This window comes from Sinocyclocheilus grahami, unplaced genomic scaffold (assembly GCF_001515645.1).
Source record: "Sinocyclocheilus grahami isolate Dianchi unplaced genomic scaffold, SAMN03320097.WGS_v1.1 scaffold120.1, whole genome shotgun sequence".
NCBI classification, from domain to species: domain Eukaryota; kingdom Metazoa; phylum Chordata; class Actinopteri; order Cypriniformes; family Cyprinidae; genus Sinocyclocheilus; species Sinocyclocheilus grahami.
Genome location: NW_015505299.1, coordinates 1,121,417 through 1,140,882, shown reverse-complemented (window position 1 = coordinate 1,140,882; position 19,466 = coordinate 1,121,417). Strand labels below are relative to the sequence as shown.

General features: G+C 37.6%; 1 protein-coding gene across 1 annotated transcript in view; it reads left to right on the top strand.

The window, feature by feature from the left end:
* The window catches only part of LOC107589766 (phospholipase DDHD1-like), a 29,403-nt gene extending 13,339 nt beyond the window's left edge, over positions 1-16,064 (top strand). Inside the window, exons 4-14 of the mRNA XM_016278293.1 lie at positions 3,006-3,134; positions 4,775-4,922; positions 8,706-8,815; positions 9,123-9,229; positions 11,188-11,450; positions 11,559-11,634; positions 12,615-12,764; positions 12,857-12,921; positions 13,700-13,872; positions 14,707-14,880; positions 15,445-16,064. Coding sequence (XP_016133779.1) covers positions 3,006-3,134; positions 4,775-4,922; positions 8,706-8,815; positions 9,123-9,229; positions 11,188-11,450; positions 11,559-11,634; positions 12,615-12,764; positions 12,857-12,921; positions 13,700-13,872; positions 14,707-14,880; positions 15,445-15,623 — 1,574 coding nt within the window. The 3' untranslated portion in view covers positions 15,624-16,064. The remainder of the gene's footprint in view (positions 1-3,005; positions 3,135-4,774; positions 4,923-8,705; positions 8,816-9,122; positions 9,230-11,187; positions 11,451-11,558; positions 11,635-12,614; positions 12,765-12,856; positions 12,922-13,699; positions 13,873-14,706; positions 14,881-15,444) is intronic.
* Positions 16,065-19,466: the final 3,402 nt, after the last annotated feature.

The window sequence follows — 19,466 nt, the reverse complement described above, 5'->3', positions numbered from 1 at the left end:
GAAAATGTGTCACTAAAATGATACGCTACATTTACCTCTCAACTGCCTGATACGCTGTCCTTCCCAAACATGAGGAATCTGCCGCTACATTTGTGCAAACATGAGTCGTAAAAGTGTTTTGTTTGCGTGATCTAAGCTGTGAGTCATTTATTACATTGAGCAAAAGATTTATTACTCTTGACAAATGCTGCTTTATCCACAAATAGTTTTTGAGATATTCTGTTAAATTCACAGCCATGGCTAGAGAGAGGCATATCCTTTAAAATACATGTGGAAAACCAAGTGCCTGTTGCCGCTCAAAAATCCTGACAGGCTGTTTTCTGACACGAGTCCTGTAAACCTAAGTTGGCCTCGTAATCCCTCCAGATTAAGTTGGTCCTGCTCTAATACTCCACTACTCCATTTATCATGAACATGTAATGCAACGTGTTCTGTTTTGAGGTTGTTTATCCATCAAATATAATCTATTCTACAGATTCCCGAGGCCCTCGATAGCCATTTAAGAATAATCTGTCCTTTATTGGGACCCCGAGTACCTTTAGTTCGGCTCCTGGCACCGTAATGGGCTCATGTTTTGTATGTAGGTCAATAGAGTAGTTCTACATGCTTCCATTGAGTTTTCTCTGGGAAACAGCGAGTTTTCAAACTCAAATACTCTTACACTAGTGTCATGCAACCCCCAGTGAGTGAACCAATTATTCGGCCAATGTTAGGCCATTTTTAGATTTTCATCATACACTTTGCCATTGGCTTATTGGCTTTTGCCCATTGTTTGCTTTTATAAAACAGCCTTGTTCACTCCATTCAGTAAGATGGTGCTAGGCTATTAATATATTAATATTTTGATCTTTAGTTCAAAAATTTATCTTTTGTCGCTTTGTTATTGTAGATTACGAAATACAATCTTGAAGATCCTATTTAGAGCTCGGATTGAAAGATGTCCTCAGTAGATAAATGTGAGTCTATCAGGAAACTCGACTCAGATTTTATCACCCCGCTGTCCTCCGAATGTCCTCACTTGCACAGATAAGATTGATAGAGAGACGGTTACTTGACACTGGACTGTAGAAATCATTGCAGTTAAAGAGAACAGAACCTGCCAATCATCAGTCCATTGTTCTTATCCAGATCCATCACTGCACTGGACTTACGGTCAGTGTTAGAGCATGATGCTGAGTACAGACAAGATATATTTCGATTTATCATAGTGAACACAGTTTAAAACCGGGTGAATTTAGAAATGTGCAAAATTACCAGTAAATCACCAAGTTTACGGTATTAAACTTACAATGGAAGTCTATGGAGAAAAGCATTGCAGTGTTAAAATACACACATTTTTGGAAGTATAGCTACAAGAGGGTCGTTCAGTGTTATTCCAAAATTGTTGAAAGAAATACATAAATGAAGAAGAACGCCAACATATTAAATGACATGAGGGTCACACTTTAGTTTAGGGACCAATTCTCACTATTAACTAACTATTAACTATGACTTTTGTCTCAATAAACTCCTGATTTGCTGATTATTAATAGTAAGGTAGTTGTTAAGTTTAGGTATGGGGTACAGATTAAAGGATCTAAAATATGATCATGTAGAATAAGGTGTTAATATGTGCTTTAGAAGTACTAATAAACAGCCAATATGCTAGTAATATGCATGCTAATAAGCAACTAGTTACTAGTGAGATGAAGTGTTACTGACATGAGTAATGATGGAGTAATTCAGTATTTTGTAGAGGAGGATCAAAATTTTCACCTGAGATTTAGGGCCAAATTACGGGGGGTGAAATGACTTTAGGAAGATGGCAACATCATTATTTTCTTTTTGCACAGAGATTGGTAGGTGTATTTGTAAAATCTTTAGACTATAGAAATCCTTGTTGCATTATATGGCAATGGTGAGTTCAAAAATTGGTTAATTTTTTTCATGCCTGTAACTCAAGAAATATTAAAGACATCTTAATTTCCAGAGATGTGGGGATCTCATTGTGGCTCCATGAGTAAATTGTTCAATTGTAAACATATTCAAATGTGGGTCACTTTGCACACAGCTAATACTTTTTTTTTTTTTTTCATTTCAAAGATGAATGTCTGAGGACAATTTCAAAAATATTATTTTTCCAGAGTTTGCATATGTATCAGCTGTATGCAAAGTGACCTACATTTGGTTTTCGACCATTGAAAATGGGTCAAATTCAACAATGCCGCATGAGTTACAGGAACGTAATGCAAAGCTGTAGGGAAAGTGACCCACATTTGGTTTTTGACAACTGAAAACTATTTACACATGGAGCCACAGTGAGATCCCTGTTATCAGAACTGAATCACATAGGGCCTTAAAAAGGAAAATGACAAAAGAAAGGGTTGTTAAGAACCAAATTCTCAATGGATTTTAAGATATCTGTAATACTTCTTGAGTTACAGGTAAGAAAACATTTGGGGAAAAATGCAAAAAGTGCCACCATTGGAATATAATGCAACAATGAATGCTAAAGTCAACAGATTTTACTAATAGACCTATCAGTCTCTGCCTAAGAATAAAATAATGCCAAACAATAATGCTGGAATTTTTAATGTTGTTAAAGTTACTTATTTTCCCCCTCTGTAATTTGACTCCAAGTAATGTAATTGTAATTTGTACCAAATAATTAATATAAGTGTACATTTAAACCATCCAGCATGTCTTTTCCCATAGATTTTCCCATTTCGATCCTCTAGCCAGATCCATTTCTCTGTTCATATCTCTCTGTAAGAGAGAGTGACAGATGGCTTTTCAGTGTGCTCTCTGTATGGAATACTTTACTGCCTAAGCACTGTCATTCACTGATTAAAATCCAGACGCGTCTGTGCACTGAAAAGCCACTATCTGCTTCCTGTAGTTTCATGGCTTCCTATAGTCATTTACTCTGTAACGTGAACAGTGATGTGTGCTAATACATAGCCATGTCTGTGAAAGAAATGAGTGTCGTCTGCTTTCCTAAACGCTGTCCACATTTCACCGTCCAGCCATTCACAGTCTGCAGTTGAGCCGCAATCATGTGGACTGGTACAGCGTGGATGAGGTGTATCTGTATAGTGACGCCACCACGTCTAAGATCGCACGCACTGTCACGCAGAAGCTGGGCTTCTCTAAAGGTGAGTGGACGTGCACACAGGCATCATCTCACTGATCAATCCCAGCTGTATTTCTGGATACGTTTTGTAAAATTTATTTTAAAACTATTCAAACTCTCAGAACTTGCATAGAACGAACGGCCTTTCTGATAATATGGTGGCAGTGTAATTTTTGTATCACTGGGATACTATTATAGTTTTTATTAATATTTTAAATCAGTTTTTTTCATTTTATATTTTAGTTAATGTTACAGTAATTGTGTTGTGTGTTTTTGTCATTTTGTAAAAAAAAAAAAAATGTCTGCTTAGGTTTTATTCTGGGTTTTTTTTCTTCATTTTTTTTTAAAGGAAATAAACATTTCCTGATAATTTACTCTCCCCCATGTCACCCAAGATGTCACAAAGAAATGAAGGTTTTTGAGGAAAACATTCCAGGAGTTTTCTCCATATAATGGACTTCAGTGGTGACCAACGGGCTTTCCAATGGGATTACGCACTGCGTGAAGTCCAGCTAGTGCAAGATGTGCATTTGTGGTTAAAAAGTATATACATTTTTATTTTTTTGACTGATCGTTTCGCTAGATAAGACACTTATTCCTCGGCTGGGATCGTGTCGAGCTCTTTGAAGCTGCTCTATAACTGCAATTTGGACATTCAGCCCGTTGGTCCCCATTGAAGTCCATTATATGGAGAAAAATCCTGGAATGTTTTCCTCAAAAGCCTTAATTTCTTTGCGACTGAAGACAAAAAGACATGAACATCTTGGATGACATGGGGGAGAGTAAATTATCAGGACAGTTTTATTCTGAAAGTGAACGAATCATATATATATATATATATATAGTGGTAACACTTTGGTTTAGGACCAGTTCTCACTATTAACTAGTTGCATATTAGCATGCATATTACTAGCATATTGGCTGTTTATTAGTGCTTATAAAGCACATGTTAATGCCTTATTCTACATGATCATATTTTAGATCCATTAATCTGTACCCCATACCTAAACTTAACAACTACCTTACTATTAATAATCAGCAAATCAGGAGTTTATAGGAGAGACAAAAGTCATAGTTAATAGTTAGTTAATAGTGAGAATTGGTCCCTAAACTAAAGTGTGACCAAAAAAGTTTTATATTTTATTACAAATTTCTTAAGTTTTTTATTAATTTATTCCAAGTAACACGAGTAACAATGTTTATGGTTTTAGTTAACTAGAATAACCCTGTTAATACTTTACAATAAGGTCATATTAGTTAACATTAGTAATGCATTAACGAACAACGAGCAAAGCTTTTGTTACAGTATTTGTTCATGTTTGATAATGTACAACATTTGATTTGAACAATATATTAGTAAATGTTTAAATTCACATTATCTAAGATTAATAAATGCTTTAGAAGTGTGTTGATCAAGTGTTTTAAAACGGTTCGTTCATGTTAACAAAATGAATCTGCAAATGTAGCCAAGGTAGGATGGTTTAAGGTGTTTTTGTGTCTGTAATATTTTTATAATGTTGTAATCTTTTCATAAAAAGCAGTAGAGGTACAAGAGCCCACGCTATATTGTGAATATAGTCACAGATGCGGAGGTTGCAGCAGTGCTGTGTGACCGTATTAATGAAAAAGCTCTCATAACGTGTGTGGTGTGGTTGTGCTCAGCCTCCAGCAGTGGCACCAGACTGCACCGCGGCTTTGTGGAAGAGGCCTCGCTGGACGATAAACCCCCTCAGACCACACACATTGTGTTTGTGGTCCATGGCATTGGACAGAAGATGGACAAGGATCGTATCATCAAAAACACTGGCATGTGAGTCCTCAGGTGTGCTGTTAGTGCTAATGCTCAGTGGGCATGTTGTGGTGAACAGCTATAGGGTATACAGCAAATTAAGAATGCATTTAGATGAATCATTCATGTAAACATGTTCAGAGCTCCTGGTTTTTCCATTTTCCCACAAAATGGGTGTTTCTCATGTCTCATGTTCAGGATGCTCTCAAACTGATTTTCATTTTCATCTACTGAAGAAGATCTGATGGTGTTGAAAAATAATGTTTTTATTCAGAACATCATGTTCTGATGTTTATATCAGAATCAGAATCAGAAAGAGCTTTATTGCCAAGTGTGTTTACACACAGAAGGAATTCATCTTGGTGTCAGGAGCTTCCAGTACAAACGTAGTGCAGACATACATATAATTTAAGGTAATAAAAATATTAATAAAAATTATAAATTACAATATAGTAATAAAATATAGAGAAAAAGAAAATGTCAGTAGACAGAATGTGAATGTGCATATGTGCTATATACAGATGAAAGTTTTGATGAGTTATTCACAGATGTACAGTCCTGAGGTGTGTTATATGTTGTTCAGGTGGGATAAGTCCTGGGGGGAAAACTGTTCTTGTGTCTGGCTATTTTGGTGCTCAGTGCTCTGTAGCCCCGGCGAGAGGTCAACAGTTCAAAGAGGGAGTGTGCTGGGTGTGAGGGGTCCAGAGTGATTTTACCAGCCCTTTTCCTCACTCTGGAGATGTAAAGATCTTGGAGGGTGGGCAGAGGGGCACCAATAATCCTCTCAGCAGTCCTGACTGTCCGACGTAGTCTCCTGATGTCTGATTTGGTAGCAAACCATACAGTTATAGATGAACACAGGACAGACTCAATGACGGCCGAGTAGAACTGTTTCAGCAGCTCCTGTGTCGGTCTGATTTGGTAGCAAACCATACAGTTATAGATGAACACAGGACTGACTCAATGACGGCCGAGTAGAACTGTTTCAGCAGCTCCTGTGTCAGGTTGAACTTCCTGAGCTGATGAAGGAAGTACAGCCTCTGCTGGGCCTTTTTCACAGTAGAGTCAATGTGAGTGTCCCACTTCAGGTCCTGAGAGATGGTGGTTCCCAGGAATCTGAATGACTCCACTGCAGCCGCAGTGCTGTCCATGATGGTGAGTCGGGGGTTCCTCCTGAAGTCCACGATCATCTCCACTGTTTTTGAGCGTGTTGAGCTCCAGGTTGTTGTGATTGCACCAGACAGCCAGCTCTTTAACCTGTCTGTAAACAGACTCGTCTCCGTCCTTGATGAGGCCGATGACTGTAGTGTCGTTTGCAAACTTCAGGAGCTTGACAGAAGGGTCCTTTGAAGTGCAGTCATTCGTGTTGAGGGAGAAGAGCAGTGGGGAGAGCACACATCCCTGAGGGGCGCCAGTGCTGGATGTGAGTTTGCCCAGCCTCACTAGTTGCTGGTGGGCACAGAGAGCTGTGTGAGTTTGTCTGAAAGAAGGTCAGGCATGATGGTATTGAAGGCTGAACTGAAATCCACAAATAGGATCCTTGCGTAATTCCCAGGTCTGTCGAGATGTTGCAGGATGTAATGCAGTCCCATGTTGACTGCATCATCTACAGACCTGTTTTCTCTGTACGCAAACTGAAGAGGAACCAGCAAGGGTCTAGTGATGTCCTTCAGGTAGGCCAGGACCAGTCTCTCAAATGACTTCATGACCACAGACGTGAGAGTGACAGGTCTGTAGTCGTTAAGTCCAGTGATTTTGGGGGTTTTTTGGGGACCGGGATAATGGTGGCATGTTTGAAGCAGCAGGAAACTTCACACAGCTCCAGAGATCTGTTGAAGGTCTGTCTAAAGATGGGGGCCAGTTGGTCAGCGCAGACCTTTAGACAGGCAGGGGAAACACCATCTGGGCCTGAAGCTTTCTTAGTCTTCTGCAAAGGAAATGCGTTGGCTGGGAAACAAACCCGGGTCAACTGCTTGGAAGGCAGCTATGGCAGCTATGCTCACCACTATACCACCAACGCAGGCGGTTATTTATAGCTACTAATAAGACTTATTTAAAATGTGAAAAAAAATATTAGATTCCAATCAAATATGAAAGTGCTCACATCCAGCCGACCAAAAGCTCAATGTAAGTGCTCAACCACAAAAAAATTTCAAACAGGAAAAATCAAAGTTGGCACACCACAGCTCCAAAAGCAGAAAACGATTTAATTATGTTCTCACCACAGGTGACGCTTCGAGCCTAACATTGTCTGATGAAGAGCTTTTAGGCTCGAAGGGTCACCTGTGGTGAGAACATAATTAAATCGTTTTCTACATTTGGAGCTGTGGTGTGCCAACTTTGATTTTTCCTGAATAAAATATTACTAAAAATCTAAAGCATATAACAATTACATTACATTTTACATATCATTTTGTGACAGAAAATATAAGCACAAGTAATTATTAAAATTCCCCAAAAAACTCAAATCTTTATTACTTTGTTTGTTTTTATTAATTTTTTTGATGGCAGCTATGCTCACCACTATACCACCAACGCAGGCGGTTATTTATAGCTACTAATAAGACTTATTTAAAATGTGAAAAAAAATATTAGATTCCAATCAAATATGAAAGTGCTCACATCCAGCCGACCAAAAGCTCAATGTAAGTGCTCAACCACAAAAAAATTTCAAACAGGAAAAATCAAAGTTGGCACACCACAGCTCCAAATGTAGAAAACGATTTAATTATGTTCTCACCACAGGTGACGCTTCGAGCCTAACATTGTCTGATGAAGAGCTTTTAGGCTCGAAGGGTCACCTGTGGTGAGAACATAATTAAATCGTTTTCTACATTTGGAGCTGTGGTGTGCCAACTTTGATTTTTCCTGAATAAAATATTACTAAAAATCTAAAGCATATAACAATTACATTACATTTTACTTATCATTTTGTTACAGAAAATATAAGCACAAGTAATTATTAAAATTCCCCAAAAAACTCAAATCTTTATTACTTTGTTTGTTTTTATTAATTTTTTGTTTACTTTCTGTATGGACAATATTTTTTTGTAGTGTTGCTTTAAAGGATAAATATTTATATTTATTTTGTTCCTTAAGTTTTATATATATACTGTATATATAATATCAATATAAAGTACCACAGGCACAATAGACTAATAATGCATGTTTATTGATCTCACTTTGAAAAGAAACTGTGACAGTAACTTTAAATATTAGGATAATACCATCCTCAAAGAATCTTTATTACCAGAAAAATTGTAATTCAGTTTTATTTTAGAATTATGTGTTCATATTCATACTATTATAGTATGAATTAATTATTAATATTTTGAATTAATATTATTTCATTTTTGTTTTAGTAATTGTATGTGCTTTTATCTTTACTTTTTTTTTTTGCTTTTTATTAATAAAAAAACACATAACATCTAAATAGCAGGGAAATTGAACAAAATGCACAAATAAACAAATGTAAATGTGTAAAATCATTTAACAAGAAAAAATTGACTGCTATTAGTTTTCATTTTAATATTTCTGCCTAGCTTTAATTTATTTTTATTTCAGTTTTAGTAAGTTATATGATTTATAACCTACTTCATTCCAATTTCCAAGGCAATTTCAAATTTGCGTTTGTTTTTCCTCTAAAATTTCTATCCTATTTTACTTTAATTTTTTTGCTTTAATTCTAATTGGCTAAAATGGTTTGAATACTTTTTGTTTTAGTTAACAATAACAGCAATTTTTAAATAATACTGAAAGTGTGCACATTTTGAAGGGTAGTGTGATTTTCTGTCGTGTGTTCAGGCTGCGGGAAGCTGTGAGGAAGATGGAGGAGAAGCACTTCGCTGAGCAAACAGAGGAACATGTGGAGTTCCTGCCGGTCGAGTGGCGCTCTAAACTGGCTTTAGACGGCGGTAAGACAGACGCCACACCACGTGTCTATCTGCGTTCACTCTCCGAACAGCTGCTGTTATCACACACTCTGTGCTTTTACCTTTTCTTCACAAGCACACACATGCTGTTTTAGCGGAGAGCAGAAACATGGCAGGAGAATGTAATACAGGCCATGAACTCTTTTATCATCTTTCATCCCTCTATCAGCTGTGCAAACGAAACCGCTCAAACAATGACGAGCATTAACATTAATGACGAAATGATGATTGAAAAAATACATTAGCCTTTGTATGCATATTTTGAGAGCGTTGTCCTCTTCACATGCAGACACAGTGGAGTCAATCACACCAGATAAAGTGAGAGGCCTGAGAGATTTACTCAACAGCAGCGCCATGGACATCATGTACTACACCAGCCCTCTCTACAGAGACGAGGTGACGGATATTCATTATCAACATATTGTCAGGATTTGCTCACCCTCGCGTCGTTCCAGTCTTGTATAGAAATTCAGAATTATGTTCATGCTGTTCTTTTCCACACAATTAAGGCATATACAGTAGTAACAAGTGGTTGTCAAGCACTAATAAGTTGCTCACACAAAGCTATGAAACTTTTAAGGTGCATTTATGGTATTTTTTGGAGCTTGACAGCCTCTGGTTACTATATACTTTTACTGTACGGAAAAGAGCGGGGTTAGCATGTTGCAAACCATCTCCTTTTGTGTTTCACTGGAGAACGGAAGTCACACGAGGTTGGAACGACATGTAGGTGATTTTTAATGACAGAATGTTTATTTTTGGGGGAATTAAACTAGCGTTCAAATGTTTGGGGTTGGTCAGATTTTTTTAATGTTTTTTAAAAGACATCTTTTCTGCTCACCAAGGCTGCATTTATTTAATAAAAAATACAGTAAAATCTGTAATGTAGTGAAATATTATTGCAGTTTAAAACAGCTATTTTCTATGTGAATATATATTAAAGTGTAATGTATTTCTGTGATGTGCAGCTGTATTTTCAGCATCATTCCTCCAGTCTTCAGTGTCACATGATCTTCAGAAATTATTCTAATATTCTGATTTGCTGCTCATTATTAGCAATTAGGGATGCACCGATACCACTTTTTCCAGTACTCGCCCGATACCGACACCTTCAACATTTCTCACATTATCACAGTTGATTCGCTATAGTTTAGAAAATGGTAATAAAATATGAGAAGAACTCAGAATTACACTGTGTCAGAACAAATTCAGCTTGATAATGTCTGATAACTTTGATAGAAAGGTACGTAATGGATTACAATCAACCAAAATAATTCAGACAGCTGTTAGTATGACAGTATTTACACAGCTATCAATACTTAGTCAGGCAACCTTTAGCCTCAATGACAGCATATAGTCTCCTGGGCGTGCTGTCACACAGCTTCATGCAAACCTGAACAGTTTTACTGGTAGTCCACTGTATGAAGAAATCTTGGGTATAATTTGTCACAGTTTACTTTATTTTGCTATCCTCACTTACATAAATGAACTATAGTGTCCTGCACCCACTAGTAAAAACATATCAAAAATTATATCTGGTCTCTGAATAATTTTTGGTTTGACAGTATATCCTTCGGTTATTTTCACACTTAATTATGCCTGTTAAAATGTATTTTACATTTTTTTGCTCTATGGCACACAACAGAAGTGTGCGCGCTCTCTCTCTCTCTCTCTCTCAACTACCGTTAAGTAACTTGTGCATTGTTTTACTTACTTGTTTTTGACATATCCGACCGAACAACAAACTATCCAGTGATGTCTGTGAGAAAGATATATTCACTCGACAAGCTCACGCATCTGCGCCGCCGCGCACTCAATCCACTCAGCATGCTTTGCTCATGAGCTCGCGCACATCAGCTATACAGGCGTTAATACTGAATGTTTAACATTATATTCATTGCATACATATACTTTGTAGTAGACATCCTTAACTCCGTTCTGCTGTCTGTGTTTCTTTGTTTGAATATGGCGCTTATCACATGCTGTGTGGTATCGGCGTTTGGTATCGGGGCATTTTAACGAGTACGAGTACAGGAGACCAGTATCGGTATCGGTGCATCCCTATTAGCAATATTGAAAACAGTTGTGATGGCGAATTTTTTTGTGGAGACCGTGATACATTTTATTTTTCAGGATACTTTGATGAATAAAATGTACAAAGGAATAACATTTATTTGAAATAGAAATCTTTTGTAACATAAATGTCTTTACTGTCACTTAATCAATTTAATGCTGAAAGAAAGTATTGCTTAAATCTTACTGACCCCAAACTTTTAAACAGTACTATATATCTTCCTATAAAGCTGACGAATGAAGTATTTAGTTTAAATATACTCTAATGTTCATTCATCCAGATCACTAAAGGTTTGACGCAGGAGCTCAACCGCCTCTATTCACTCTTCTGCTCTCGAAACCCTGAGTTTGAGAGCAGAGGCGGCAAAGTGTCCATCATCTCCCACTCGCTGGGCTGCGTGATCACCTTTGATATCATGACAGGCTGGGATCCTGTGCGCTTCTGTCTGCAAGAACACCGGGATCAGCTGGAGGGCGAAGATTTGCACTGGACCACTCATGAAGAGCGCCACCTGCTGAAGGACGTGCGACTAACCACACGAAGGTAAGCAACTGCGTAGTAATGCGGTGAGTTTCGCATTGAACAAGCACCACTCATTCTTCAGAAAAAATACAAATCTTGTATCTTCTAATTAATCTGTATCTGTGACAGGTTACGAGATCTGCAAGATCAACTTCAGGGCCTGAAGGCATCAAAACCTGCACCCTTCCCTACATTAAAGTTTAAGGTGATGTAGTGACATTAAAGGAATAATTCACCCAAAAAAGCTGAAGATGTGCTCACCCTCAGGCCATTCGAGATGTAGATGAGTTTGTTTCTTCATCAGATCTGGAGAAATGTAGCATTGCATCACTTGCTCACTGCAAGTGAATGGGTGCCGAACAGTTCACCCAAAAATGAAAATGAGCTGAAAATCTCCTCACCCTCAGGTCATATGAGATATGGATGAGTTTGTTTCTTCATCAGGTTTGGAGAAATGTAGCATTGTATCAGTGTCTCAGCAATGGATGCTCTGCAGTGAATGGGTGCCGTCAGAATGAGAGTCCAAACAGCTGATAAAAACATCACAATAATCCACAGCACTCCAGTCCATCAGTGAACATCTGGAGAAGACAAAAGCTGCGTGTTTGTAAGAAACAAATCCATCATTGAGATGTTTTTAAATATAAATAATTGCTCCCGGCTAAAATACGAGTCCATAATCCATAATAATGCTTCCTCCAGTGAAAAAGTTGAGACAGATCAGAATCAAGATATGTGTGTGGATTTTGATGTGAGAGACAACAGGAGATGCACTTTTTCACTGAAGGAAGCATTAATGTGGATTATGGACGGTTTTAATTTAAAAACGTCTTAATGATGGATTTGTTTCTTACAAACACGCAGCTTTTGTCTTCTCCAGATGTTCACTGATGGACTGGAGTGCTGTGGATTATTGTGATGTTTTTATCAGCTGTCTGGACTCTCATTCTGACGGCACCCATCCACTGCAGAGCATCTATTGCTGAGACACTGATGCAATGCTACATTTCTACACATCTGATGAAGAAACAAACTCATCCACATCTCATATGACCTGAGAGTGAGGAGATTTTCAGCAAATATTCATTTTTGGGTCAACTGTTCCTTTTAATGTTGTGATCAACTCTATCATACAAATAACACATCTGTACCGCCATATAATAAAGCTCACTAATTGAATTGCAGGTGGAGAACTTCTTCTGCATGGGTTCTCCTCTGGCTGTGTTTCTGGCTTTGAGAGGCATCCGGCCCGGAAACACCGGAGACCAGGACCACATCATGCCCAAATCCATCTGCCGGCGCCTCTTCAACATCTTCCACCCAACAGATCCTGTGGTAAGACCACGTCACTGCATCTCAGTCTGTCAACTTCTAGTGCGAGTGATTCATTTGGCATTTTTTGTAATATATCTTTCATTGTCTCACAGGCCTATCGACTGGAGCCACTTGTTTTAAAGAACTATAGCAATATCGCACCTGTGCAAATACACTGGTGAGTCTTGATATGTTATTGTTTGGGTATAGTTTATACAGTACTAATCAGTAACATTAATTTGCATGCTTATGAAATGTAAAAAAAAATTTGTAGATTTTTCAGTATCTTATTAATTTTGTTGTATTTGAAGTAGTGTTTAAAGCAGTGGTTCTCAACCTTTTTGACTCAACGGCTCCCTGTTGTCCAATATTTGAGCCCCCGATCATATAAGCTGAGATATTTTCAGTATTTCTGACGTACGTTTTGTAATGTTTTTTATTTGACAGAAACTAGGAGTGTTAATATATTAAATTAATTAACCATAATTAATTGTATGATTCCAGAAGTTTCAAGAACTGTATGTGCTTCAGTAAACAAAGTTACTGAGGTAGAAACAAGTTTCCATGTTGATTTTTATGAGTTTATACCATTTTTATTTTATGTTTTAATATAGTTATACATTGACACACACACACATTGCCGACAGTAACAACAGTTCAATAAACATCAGTGCATCCTTGCCGAATAAGTATATTAAGTTTGTACAGTGTCCCAACTTTTTTGGAATTGGGTTTGTAGTTTAAATCGTACTTACCCAAAACTTTTGATAATGCATGGTTTCCACAAAAATATGAAGCAGCAAACACTGTTACAACACTGATAATAAGAAGCATTATTAACAACTGAGCACCAATAATAATAGATGATTTTTTGTGAGCGCCAGAGCCTTGGTTGAGAATCACTGGTTTAAAGGATAGAGTGGCCAGAATTTGTATTTCAATGAATTGTTTTGAAGGTGTAACACCATCAACCCCACCCCATATGATGAGATCAGACCCACATATCTAAACATGAGTAAGAGCGCAGCGAGCGACACGGAGAACGGCTCCAGTCCCAGCGGCTCACCTGTACTGGCCACGCGACACTACGGAGAGTCCATCACCAGCCTGGGCAAGGCCAGCATACTGGGTACGGCAGACTACATATTACATTGAACTACTACTTTCAGAACTCATAATAACTTCTCCAGTCCATAAAGAGCTTTTATTGAAACAGCGCTGCAAAAATAACTCATTCTGCAAGTTTCTGACTTTAGGCAGATGCGTACATTATTACACACAATCACACATTTGCATGTTTTCAGTGAGATCCCTTATCTAAAGAGTTTGAGACACATAGTTATACTAAATGTGACCCTGGACCACAAAACCACTCACAAGTCATACTTTTTTGAAATTGAGATTTGAAAGCTGAATAAATAATATTTGGCCGAGATACAACTATTTGAAAAATCTGGAATCTGAGGGTGCAAAAAAATCTAAATATTGAGAAAATCATCTTTAAAGTTGTCCAAATGAAGTTCTTAGCAATGCATATTACTAATCAAAAATGAAGTTTTGATATATTTACGGTAGGAGATTTACTAAATATCTTCATGGAACATGATCTTTACTTAATATCCTAATGATTTTTGGCATAAAAGAAAAATGTATAATTGTGACCCATACAATGTATTGTTGGTTATTGCTACAAATATCCCCCAGCGACTTAACACTGCTTTTGTGCTGCAGGCTCACATTTATACTACTGTATATAGAAGTACATAGAAGTCTTAAAGACACAGCAGCAAAAAAAAAGTTTACTTGGTAGGGATCAAAGAGTGAAATACTGTGATAAGCTCAATTATGGCAGATTTTGAAGTGCAAAAACTGTGACTAACATTGTAAGTGTATTACAGAAGAAAAGATAATACAGTAATATTCAGATTGCTGTCTGCTAATCTGTAAGCTTGTGTTTGCGCAGGCGCTGCTAGTTTCAGCAAGGGCATCAGCGGGATTTTATTCTCTCACTTCTCTCGATCGCCCAGCCTGCCGTCAGCCGTGGATTCTGGGATAGGTGACAGTGAGGACGGCCAAAGCACTTTTACATTTTCAGCCATATCTCCATCCTCTTCCTCCTCTTCATTCGATGCAGCAGGTGTGTACAACCAACACTTGTGTTCTCTTAATGCAGTAAAATGAACTAGTTTTGTTCATCAAGGACGCATTAAATTGATCCAAATTGACAGTAAAGGCGTTTATGATTTTACAGAAGATTTCGATTTCAAAGTTCTTCTGAACTTTCTGTTCATCTGTGAATCCTGAAAAATAAAATGCATCAGTTTCCACAGAAATATTGTGCAGCACGACTGTTTTCAACGTTGATAATAATCAGAAATGTTTCTAATAAATCAGCGCATTATACTGATTTCTGAAGATCATGTGACACTGAAGACTGGAGGAATGATGCTGAAAATACAGCTGCGCATCACAGAAATATATCACAGTTTAACTGATATTCACATAGAAAACAGCTATTTTACAATTGTAATAATATTCCACAATATTACAGTTTTTACTGTATTTTTGATTAAATAAATGCAGCCTTGGTGAGCATTTCATTTAAAAACATTAAACCTTACCAACCCCTTGTTCCAAACCTGTTTGACTTTCTTTCTTTCTGTTGAACTCTGATACTGATTGCTTGTTGTGTGTGTCACAGTTGAGATGGAGCATCGCATTGACTATGAGCTTCGGGAGGGTTTGGTGGAGAGCCGCTATTGGTCAGCTGTCACCTCACACACGGCCTACTGGACGTCCCATGACGTCGCCCTGTTCCTCCTGACCTTCATATACAAGCAACAGAGCACAGACCAGACACAAAACACCAGTCCCATGTAGCACAGACAGCACTTTCCACAATAAAGACTGTTGTCAATCCTGTCCGCTCTGGGTCTCTAGGACACTTCAAAGAACACTCGGTGCCTCTGAGTTTCCTAAGCCTTCCCAAACGGACAGAGACTGGACTATGCAAAACCTGCAGCTCCCAACCTCATTATTGAGAAAACCTAATATTTTTTATATAATAAGTCCAAAGAATGCACCTGATCCATATGCAGCAGACATGCACAGTTTTGGACCATGCAGGGCTAAGGGTCAAATAGAGTTCTTTATTTAGTCAGCAGCACATAATTATGGAAATTGTTTCCACCATGGAATAAAAAATAAGCTAATTCTGACTTTCTCACAATTGCGAATTTACTGTATACAGTATATCACTAATGCAAGTTATAAACGCGTTATCTCACAATTCCGATTTTTTTTCTTTCTCCGAATTGCAAGGAAAAAAAAAATCTGAATTGTGAGATGTAAATTCAGAATTGCAATAAAGTCACAATGACCTTTTTGTGTTTTATTCTGTGGTGGAAACAAGCTTTCATACACAATAAACCCCTATTAACGGCTGGCACTTATTTAAATATGTACATGAGAGATTTATTTTAGATATTTTTGTTTTGACTAAAGGGAACAATGTCTGTTTAATGCAATTAGAAGCACAACTAATTGTATATTGTTAAAGGGTACTTGAGGTTTCTTTATTATGCCCTCACAACTACATTATGATTGTGTATTTATTCTACTGATGCAGCGCACATGATTATGAATGATGGGCAACTTGCTGATGCCAGAGTTTATAGCCAAATCCTTCCCAGAGTTTGTGAGCAGGTTGTGTGCTGATTATGGAGAATCTTAAGAAAACTTGCCCGGACCACGTCAAAGTCACATTTCACCACCCAAAATGTAATTATTATTTTTTTTACATCATTTTCATGATTTTCATGTATTTTTATAATGAGAATATGGGATAAATGCTTACTTTTCATGAAAATAATCTCACAATGATAATCAAACGAAGCAAATAAATTGTTGTAAATAAGAATTTTGCTCTTAAGTGACTTGCCTGGATAAATAAAGGTAAAAATAAAATGATATTTAAAAATGACTATAAAATTATATAAATGAATTCATTTTCTTTGAGCATTTTTTAGTTTTTGTGCTGAATTGTGACCTGGACATGTTCTTAACAGATTTTTGCAAGATTCAGCCTTCACTACAGTTTTAGCGTTTATATGTGCCACGAATAACAACACTAGGAAACGTAGAAGTTAGCTGATGTGATATTCAGGCTAGAATACCGATGGTGTGTGTGTGCAGGTTCAGATGTGACGGGGTTTGGTGTAGTTTGATGTTCCTTCAGCCACTACTGCTTGACATGCAACGCTGTTGATTGAAGATGCATGTGTCCTTGTACTGTAGGCCACGTTTATTGAAACGTGTCGATGCTACTAATACTGATGTTCAAGTCATCCGTTCACCTTCTGCACATAAAGAGCAGAAGAAATTAATTGGTTGTCTAATTAGATTCATTTCGACTTGCAGACTTGGGAGTTCTCATGGGTGACAGCATCTGTATTTATGAATTTTTTTTACCCATTAGTCTAGACCTGTTTGCCAACTTTTGTGTCTTGTGTATCCCACAGGCCCATCAGTAACACATGTGTTCCTATCAACTCGTGTTACACTGGATCTCGGTTAGCTCTACTGTTAATATCATTAAACTGCCTATAACACTGATTCTCTTAACGAGTCACCTGAGTGTGTTTGTCTATCACAAGTTTGCACAGTGCTGGAGGCGATCAGAGAAAAAGACCTCAGAAAAAGTGTATTTATGTATTTATTTTTAAATCAAATACGGGGTTTTCAACAAAGTCATTTGCAGTCTTGTGTGGGGCAATGCAAGGACCAAACTTCTTTGGTCCTTGCATTGCATTGTTTATTCATTTATTAGTTCATAGCATGAGCAACGCTGCTCTCTGTTTGAACCTCACGGCTCTTTTCAGTGGTCAAATGAAAAATAATAATAAATACAGTGTATCAGTGTCGGTAAACATGGAATAAGTACAAATGTAGATCCTTTGGAAATAATCTCAATGCAGTTGCAATGCTGGTGAATAATGTGAATCCAAACACACATGAGCTTAACTGATGCAGTACGTGCTTTATTATATTCCACACATTTATCTAACTCCTGTGTAATTGTCATATATGCATTCATTTGAGCGACCTGTGACAGTTCGCCCACTAGATGGCAACCAGCATTTGACAGACACTTTTCTTTTTCCAGCAGCCCTTCTCATTCTCCAGATGTGTCCACACAGCTACCAGGAGATTTGCATTGACTTTGCATAAGCTTAGAGAGAGTACACCAGAATATGTGTTCTTTTTATGCCTTGAGATACAATCATTGTTATATTTCAATGACTCCACAGCTATTTTGCTGCTGTTATGCTCAGTTAAAGAGCTGAAGCTTTGATCAATAATGTTCTCAGCAGTACAAACGCACTCGTTTAAGTTCTCATGTGTGTAATAGTTCCCATCACAGCTCCTGCACACACAGAAACACCTCTTCTGGAGAAGCTCTTCTCATCCTCTGCCTCACGGCCTGTTTACACCGTAATTAAAACACAGCCTAAAAAGGCAATGGCTCCCCTGCCAGACACAGAGGAGGAGGTCAGAGAGAGAGAGAGAGAGAGAGAGAGAGAGAGAATAAGAGGTTATAAATTCTTGTGATGCAGTCCACGACTTGAGCACACCGGAGTTCAGGAGAAGCTGGATTTGAGCTCTGTTTGAAATATTCAAGGGTTATCCATATTTTTTCCACGTCTGAAAAAGCATGTAGGTTTTATATCAGATAAACAGCTGCAACATACCATGTATTATATCTTATTTACTGACTTCACGAGCAAATTCACATATGATAGTGAAAAAAAAAGAAAAGAATGAAATCTTAGATCTATAGTAAACCTGAAATCAAAAGAGCAGGGAAGGAGAATAGATAGATAGCAACTAGAAAGTGTATATTTTACCCATACAGGTATCTCACAACATTTTATTCCCATAAAAGGCAGCTGCTGTAGTCAAATAATATTCCAGATTAACTCCCATAGAAAAGCTTTGAAACTAATTGTGTGTTGTGTTTATTATCAGTGATGACAATCGTTATCGTAACGGACAGTTATTTGTGATTTGTAAGAACGAACGCCATTGAAGACCAGATAACTCTGAACAAAGAGCATGAATAAAAATAGTCTATAATACAACAGATTAATACAAAACAGCAATAATATACACAATGGCCTGAAGGATATGTGTATTCAATCAAAGAAAGGTTTTCCTATGAATTAATTAGTAGAACAGTCCATTTCTCCTGTGCATTTGTACCCCTTAGCTCTGGAGAAAGCAGCTGAGAGCCGGCTCGCATTCCACAAGGTTGTAAATGTATCGGGTTACCATGAAACCAGGGTCTTGTTCGGCGTCCTGGGGTGTTACAAAGTATTTGTGAAATCTAGCTAACAAAATATCTATTGTGTGTTGGAGTGGTCCAGACGCTACATTGTGTTTATTATCAGTGATGACAATCGTTACCTTAACGGACAGTTATTTGTGATTTGTAAGAACGAACGCCATTGAAGACCAGATAACTCTGAACAAACGTTCTATTAGCATTACTGGAATAATGTTTGTTCGCCAAAGTGCTGATAGCGTTCCCTGGCTTTGCATTTGCTTTCAACTGCATTTAATTTGTTCGACTTTCTTATTCCAGTTTCACACATTTACAGGAGCCAATGATAATGTTCTCAACGATATAAGAGCACTTTCTAAAACAGTCACACACACAAAAAA